This window comes from Limulus polyphemus, unplaced genomic scaffold (genome assembly GCF_000517525.1).
Source record: "Limulus polyphemus unplaced genomic scaffold, Limulus_polyphemus-2.1.2 Scaffold5472, whole genome shotgun sequence".
NCBI lineage: Eukaryota > Metazoa > Arthropoda > Merostomata > Xiphosura > Limulidae > Limulus > Limulus polyphemus.
The window spans coordinates 49,619-57,960 of record NW_013671082.1 but is presented as its reverse complement, the minus strand read 5'-3'; the positions used below and the strand labels follow the sequence as shown (position 1 = coordinate 57,960).

Sequence of the window (8,342 nt, the reverse complement as noted above, 5' to 3'; positions counted from 1 at the left end):
CCACTATTTGTTGGTAAAAGAGTAGCCCAAGAGTTGGCGTTGGATGGTGAGGACTAGCTGCCTTCCCTCTAGCCTTACACTGTTAAATTAGGGGATGGTTGGCATCAGGAAGGGCATCCGGCCGTAAAAACCCTGCCAACACCGAAAATAGCGACCCGTATAGATACGGGAAAAGCTACGGCAGAAGTAGAAGAAGATCAACTACCCGAACTGTTCTTGGTTATAAGGGATTGATATGCTACATTAAGCAACTTTACATGAGGGAATGTAATCTTCTTGATAGCTTTCCCTCGAGTGAATGTAATTTTATTTCTTTATTTCTATCCCTGGTTACTAAAATAACAGAAAGCAGAATACAGATGATTTCAAGATTAACTGGGTTATTTTCAAACCTGAGCAATATCAAAAAGCATGTAGTAAAGTACTTATAAATAAACAACAAACTGGACATTGACAAAGAATTCATCCCATCAATTTCCTTAAAAAATGCCCCTGATTATTTTTGTCTTATTGAAGTAGTATGAGGGATGAACCAAATTGCATGCAGTTATATTGTTCTACCATTTTTGGAGCTCTCATTTTAGAGAATTAAAATTATTACTCAGAAGGAAGTAAACATAGAGCTATGTTTATTAGTGCAAAATGATTGTTTTTTTTATGAAAATTTCATAAGTTTTTAATGCTTACATGAATTGTTTCCAACAAATTATGAACAAAAGAATTGTATGGCATTATCAATTCATAACAGTTATGCAGTTGGTACTTTTGTAACTAGTTTGTCAGTTCTTCTAATATGTAATCAGCTTTGTCAGTTCTTCTGATACGTAATCAGCTTTGTCAGTTCTTCTGATACGTAATCAGCTTTGTCAGTTCTTCTAATACGTAATCAGCTTTGTCAGTTTTTCTGATACGTAATCAGCTTTGTCACTTCTTCTGATACGTAATCAGCTTTGTCAGTTCTTCTGATACGTAATCAGCTTTGTCAGTTCTTCTGATACGTAATCAGCTTTGTCAGTTCTTCTAATACGTAATCAGCTTTGTCAGTTCTTCTGATACGTAATCAGCTTTGTCACTTCTTCTGATACGTAATCAGCTTTGTCACTTCTTCTGATACGTAATCAGCTTTGTCAGTTCTTCTGATACGTAATCAGCTTCATTAAAGTAAACTTGTTTACAGGTTGCTGATATTAAGATTAATTATTGTAAATAATATATATATATACAGTAAATGTTTTAATACTCTAGGAATGGGTAAGGCTTATAGCTGTCATTGGGATCACCCATTGTGACTTACATGGTATTCATTAACATACACATCTTTTTATTCAGCATAATCCAAAAAAGTAAGTATTGTCTTGTGAGGTAGAATGTTGGTGATGTTTTAGTGTAATCAGATCACCTATCTATTAATATAAATTCAAAATGTCAGAGCTTGGCTGACTTATTAATTGCATTATTTTAAAACATTTACCATTTTTAACACATCTTATGAGTATGTTTCAGTACAAGTAATTGTATTCATTATGAAGGAAAATAACAGTTAAGTATATAATTTTACTTTCATATAATTTTTTTGGGATGTTGATACTGACATGATAAAATGATGGTGTTAACACCTAATGTTATTTAAAAGACATTAATTTTCATCCATTTGTGTGATAGTAAACCCCAAGTGATGCTTAAGTCAACTATTTCACTTCACAACAGAAGTCATAAGAAGTTCTGGACTTTGGAAAAAAATTCAATGTTTCCAGAGATCTGTTTTGAAGCATACAACTGTTTCTCTTAGTTGTATATACAGTATGATATATGCATGAAATTAACATATGCCAATGGCTAAACTAAGTTTGGAGCCCCAAACAAATCATTACACAGGGTATGTAAATGCAGATTTTATGGATGATTTGATTATCTAGAGAAATAACCTCCCAAAAAAAGGGAGGTATTGACTTTCCGAGAGGTAATTAACTCCCTCTTTTTTTTTGTCGGGACAATGACTTGAAGGAGTTCATATACCCACATTGACACAACATATATGCTCTTAATCACTATGATCTCTCCTTGATTTTCATTTCCTAAGAAAATTAGTATCAACTTCCAGTCAGAGTGAGCTGTGCTCTTAGAGCAAAACAAAGTCAACTTAACAATCAGTATAGCTGATTAAACTAAAAGTCAACTTGACAATCAGTATAGCTGATAAAACTAAAAGTCAACTTAACAATCAAGTATAGCTGATAAAACTAAAGTCAACAATCAGTATAGCTGATAAAACTAAAGTCAACAATCAGTATAGCTGATAAAACTAAAAGTCAACTTAACAATCAGTATAGCTCATAAAACTAAGTCAACAATCAAAATAGCTGATAAAACTAAAAGTCAACTTAACAATCAGTATAGCTCATAAAACTAAAAGTCAACAATCAGTATAGCTGATAAAACTAAAAGTCAACAATCAGTATAGCTGACAAAACTAAAAGTCAACAATCAGTATAGCTGATAGAACTAAAAGTCAACAATCAATATAGCTGATAAAACTAAAGTCAACAATCAGTATTATTATTGTCTCTGTAGTTTTAATACAAATGTAAGTTTGATGTATATGTCCCATTTGTTAAAAGTTTATTATTGTTTATCCAATAGATATTTTTCCAGTCAATTTTGAAGGAGCTAAGTTGATGGTCAACAAAGGCTTGAGTAACCATTTCCAAATTAGCCACACTCTTAGTATGAGCTCTATCACACCATCTGGATATCGCTTTGGTGCTACTTACGTAGGTACTAAACAGCTGAGTCCAACTGAGGTATGGCAATAATTAGTTTAATCTACCTTGTTTTCATATTTATATTCAGTAAGACCTGAAAGTAAAACAGGACCTGCAGTGATACTCAGTGTTTGCCAGTTGAGAAATGGGTTTTGTAAAGACTTTTGAAATGTGCTAAACTTGATTGTCTATCTAATAATCAGTCAGGTGTGGTAATTCACTGTATTTGTTCCAACAAGTACACAAGTTTGTTATATAAAGGTTCAGCATTGAATTATGCAAAGCCTCAAATACAAAAAACAAAACTAAATGTGACCTAAAACTTATAATTTTTTTTTACAGTTTGACCCCCCCAGTGGTTCATGCCACGTAAAAATGATGGGCACAGCACAGATAGCCAATTGTGTAGCTTTTTGCTTAACAACAAACAAACTTCAACTATATATATGAATAGTACTACAGTTTATTGTATGACATATCAGTGTTATATCATCTTATCCTTCAAGAAAGAAAATTTGTTATTTAAGAATGTGTAATAGATACATGATTAAATGTTACTTTTTAAAAATAATTATACTTTTTTATAAAAATGTTTCAGAAATTCTTTTTTTTAAATATAAGATATTATAAGTTTTAACTTATTTTAAAGACTGTCATTCTTCATTTGTAAGTTAAAAATAAAATGTAATAATTGAAATGATAGTCTCTTGTTTAAAAGTTTGCATTCAACAAATACATAGAGAGCTAGTTCCAAAGTTTTCCCACAATTAAAAAATGACTTATAATTCCAAGTAAACTGCTACTAATTACTGTGCATTTTTATTGTCATGTTTGGTAATAGAAAAAAAAATTGATTGAAAAATAAGAAATAAAGTAAAAATCTTATGGAGGATGTCTTCACCTCTCACAAAAAATTGAATTTATTTTCAAGATTTCAGCTATAGGCCTACATCAGGCAGTTACCGAGCATAAACTGAAATTACGTGATCTAGGACTATGGCTCAAACTTTGGTAATAAATTTGGTTTTTGTTTGAGAGATGGAGGCACTCTACATCTGATTTTACTCTCTGTATTTGGTTCGTTTTCTTTAATTCAAATATGTATATAAACATTCCAAAGAGAATTAAAAAAAAATTTGTTTAAGCACTTGAAAATAAAATTTTTTTTTAATTTGGAAGATTTTTCCAAGAGAAAAACAAAAGAGCTAATTTGATTTAAAATTACTGTCAAGATATAGCAGAAACACTAATTACAAGTATCAAAAGTAAAAATATAAAACAAAAACCAGACACACAAGAATATCAAACAATACCACAGATATTTCATAATTTAAAATATTTTAATAAATTGGATAGATTTTGTAGTTGTTTATGACTGATCTTTTATATAATTATTTTTACTTGCCTTAAGTTATGCTAATATCTAGGGCTAACGTTAGTTGCAATAAAACAACATCAGTGTTCTAATACTAGTCAGAAGGATGAGATATAGGTCTTGGCAATATTGTTTGAGACTTGAAAATTATGGATCTAAGCTGTCTAATGGCTTATAATTAGCACTGTTGCTATAGTTTATTGATATTGTTGGCTTTTGTACTTGAAGAATAAAAAAACTTGGCAATAAATGAACACTTAATATTTTTTTTTGGGGGGGGTGAGTTTCAGCACCTAAAAGTTTCTTTTCACACCTACAAATTGTGATGACTGACAAAAAAAGGTAAATTGTAGTAGTAAAGAGAGAAAAACAATGTACCTGAGTGTGGTGCGAACCTAGATAATTATCTCCATTAAAGGAATGTGTGAAACAAATGTAGTTTCACTCAGCTCATCCTGACTCAGTTAAATTTCTCATTGGTTTTACTTAGGAATTATCAGTCAAAAAATATATGGTTTAAAACCTGAATTTTCTGTAATGTTCAAGCTCGAAGCATTTTTTTGTGGTTATTCTGACCTTTTGAAAAGCTGTTAACAAAAAACTGCCTTCATTTTAATTTCATCTTTCTTTGCTTCATATTTCTCCATTTCTATTTAATCCATTTTAATTATACATACAGACTTTTTATACTTTGCTATTGCATAGTGGATTTTTCTGTTAGTCTCAAAACTTTTACTTACTGCTTTCTAGTATCCAATTTACTTTTTGTGCACCATTGAGCTACTTGTATCGTGAATGCAAATTATAAACTCAGAGGAACTAAAACACAAAAGAAAAATGTTTATGCATACTAAAGCTGTTATAAACTATAGTATGGAACTATATGATAGTTTTGTTTTTTCTTACATAATGAAGCTTTAGAAGTGAGTTTTAAGCAACTACTTCTCTTCTAGGCCTATCCTGTATTATTAGGAGACATTGATCCCAGTGGAAACCTTAATGCCAACATTATTCATCAATTCAATAAACATATCCGTACAAAGTTTGCTGCCCAGGTAAACAGTTTGATATTGATAGATCTGTGTTTTTCCATCATACTCGGCAACCACTGAAATATGGTTAGATAAGTTGCTGAATTCGATAACGAGGAACCAACTTTCAGACTAATAATGACTGGAGATGGCTTGAATGGGTAATGAAGAAAAACTTTAATATAAGTTTAACATAACAGCAAATGTACAACATTTTGACAAGGTTTTGTCATCTTCAGTTTTTCTTCATTACCCATTCAAGCCGTCTCCAGCCATTATAAGTAGCTGAATTGATATTAAAAAACAGTGGAATCTATATGTTAAATTAATGGATGGGTGTAGGTATTTTGTTAGGCAAACTTCGTTTTAAAATGGTATTTTTTCAATTTTTTTTTTTTATGTTTGGTAATCTTGCTTATATTACTTCTTGTCTTTGTTTAGTTGAATAAACCAGTACTCTAGAGTTATTTTCAACCATTCATAAAGAATTGTTTTATTTTAAGCAAAGGTTAAGATAATGAATTAATAATTCGAGGGTTAAGTTAATTCCCTCATTGCCATTAAATAATTTTGTAAAACAATAATTAGTGTAATTTTAATGTAGTGACACATGGCCTAAAAGCATCCTGTAGCTCTGTAAGTCATAAACTTGTTAAAGATGGTAAAAGTTGTTGATATAAGGTTTAGCATAATTGATATTAACTTCCAATTAGAGCAAGCTGTGTGTTTAAAGTGAAACTGAAAATCAACCTGACAATCAGCATAGCTAAATATACTTTATTTATGTTTCTACTTGTAAAGATTTAAATGAATTCTTTCATCAGTTGGGTAGCATAGTTGTTAACAGTATTTTTTACCGTAATCCCAATTATATCTTACAAGGTTCGACGATATAAGCCAGTCATAAATGCATATATTAAACTAACTGTGTGAAACAATTTTTATAAACAAAGTAATGACATTTGATATACTAAATAATATAACCAATACTGGTAATGTGATGAACCCATTTAATTCCCCTTAGATACAAGATTCTCGTTACGTTGCATCACAGTTAACAACAGATTTCAAAGGCCATGATTACACAGCATCTCTTACCCTTGGTAACATTGATATTTTCAATGGCTCAGGTGTAGCTGTACTACATTATCTTCAATCAGTTACACCAAAGGTAGCGGCTGGGGCCGAGCTTGCGTATCAGTATGGTTCTCAAGTCCCTGGTGGCGAGATTGCTGTTTTATCCCTAGCAGGTAGATACACAGGTAAGTCCAACTTATTTCTTGTAAATGCTCTAATAAACACATTATACTAGAAAATGTGTGCCTCTGTGGCTTGTTTTTATCTGAACCTAAACCCTTACCTTTTACGTAATATACCGAGCTGTAAAAACTGCTTCCTTCGATGTGTGATGACTTAGGAGAAACATATAAAGAAACCAAAATACATATGAACATATGAAGAAGCTTATCAATATGTTTGAATTAGTTATTAAATAATGCTATTCTACTTACTGACAGAACCAAATTCAAATGAGAACAACTGACTAGTCAACAAACAAAAACTGTTTTTGTGTTTGCCAGTGAGTTACCTCGTAGAAATGTAAACATTACAACAGTAATGAAACAACCCCTAAACTTGAACTCAGTTTAACTAAGAGAAATGTTTCTCAAAATCTTCATTTGACCAATTGTTACCATCTTTTTTTTAACAGGAAAGTTTTGAAATTAACATTACCACATTAGGCTTAGAAATATACAGGTAAAGATTGAGATTTCATGTAACTTATCTATCTATCTATATATATATATATAAATGAAATGTGAAAATGTTTGCACTCCAACTACTCCAAGCCTATTGGTCCAATTCCAACCAAAATTTGTATGTAAACATTATGAACTATGGTGAATGTTCTAAGGGGGTCAAAATTGAACTTAATTCTATTTTGTTTAGCCTGTTGGTTAATTACTCCCAGCCTATTGAGTCAATCTCAAACAATCTTGCAGGTTGATGCCTTAGACAATGTTGAATATTCTAAATGAGTTCAAGGTCAAAGTATGAAAGTTGCTGGATTGTTTCTCAAACAACCATGCTTTTCTCGTGGTCATTGAGATGTAGGGTGTTCAAGGGTGGGATCATCGCAAAATCTTTAGTTGTTGGTAGATGGTAAGAAAACTGCAAATGCTGTTTATGAAGAAGCTTTGTTATAATTGTAAAATTTTGAAATCAAGTTTATGTTCAAGTTATTAATTGTTTTAAATTAAGTTTAAACATTCTCCATCAGTTGATGGGTATTTCAGCTTGTTTAGCTATAAACATGAAAATTCGTCACTTGGTCAGATTCACACAATTGAGAGATAATTGCTTTCATAATTGAAATTTACAGTATACAACTCTTATAAAACTTTTACAAATTAAAAAATATTTAAAGGATAAAAAGATAAGGGCACTATCACTGCAGATTTCCAGTGAAATTGGAGTTAGAGAACCAATTATAAAAATAAATTAACAAGTTTTATAGGCTCTTTTTATTTTTGTTCCCATATTTTTAAATCCTCCATTCACAAGAATCAAGGTCTGCTGCTTCATTTGGTAATTTTTCTCTAAAATATGTCACTGTATCCATGTTCAGTATAATCAACTCATTTTCAGTCCTTGACAGTTTACTTACAAACATTGTCTAATACACTGTCCATACAAGAAATGAGAGGATTGGTCTAGGGCAGGTGTCGGCATCTTGCGGTTTGTGAGCTACATGCAGTTTTTTAATGAGATTTGTTCAGCTTTTGGGCTATTTGCTGTGTCCACCAAGGGGAATCGAACCCCAGATTTTAGCATTGTAAATCTGCCTATTGTGGCTTTTGAATTGTTTTGGTTTTGGACAAAAACACAAAAAATTGCTCTTCTTTCTTGAAGGGTTACCGACCCCTTATCTAGAACATGCCATGGTCTGTTAGTTATTGCTGGTTTATAATGAATTAGGTTAGAAGTGACCCCTTATCTAGAACATGCCACGGTCTGTTAGTTATTGCTGGTTTATAATGAATTAGGTTAGAAGTGACCCCTTATCTAGAACATGCCACGGTCTGTTAGTTATTGCTGGTTTATAATGAATTAGGTTAGAAGTGACCCCTTATCTAGAACATGCCACGGTCTGTTAAGTTATTGCTGGTTTAT

General features: G+C 31.5%; 1 protein-coding gene across 2 annotated transcripts in view; it reads left to right on the top strand.

Annotated features, from left to right (window-relative positions):
• Positions 1-8,342, top strand: part of LOC106472620 (mitochondrial import receptor subunit TOM40 homolog 1-like) — an 18,141-nt gene that overhangs the window by 4,998 nt on the left and 4,801 nt on the right. For both annotated transcript variants that reach the window (XM_022401169.1, XM_013933271.2), the window contains exons 3-5: positions 2,641-2,801; positions 5,091-5,192; positions 6,193-6,430. In XM_022401169.1, the coding sequence (XP_022256877.1) occupies positions 2,641-2,801; positions 5,091-5,192; positions 6,193-6,430 (501 nt within the window). The remainder of the gene's footprint in view (positions 1-2,640; positions 2,802-5,090; positions 5,193-6,192; positions 6,431-8,342) is intronic.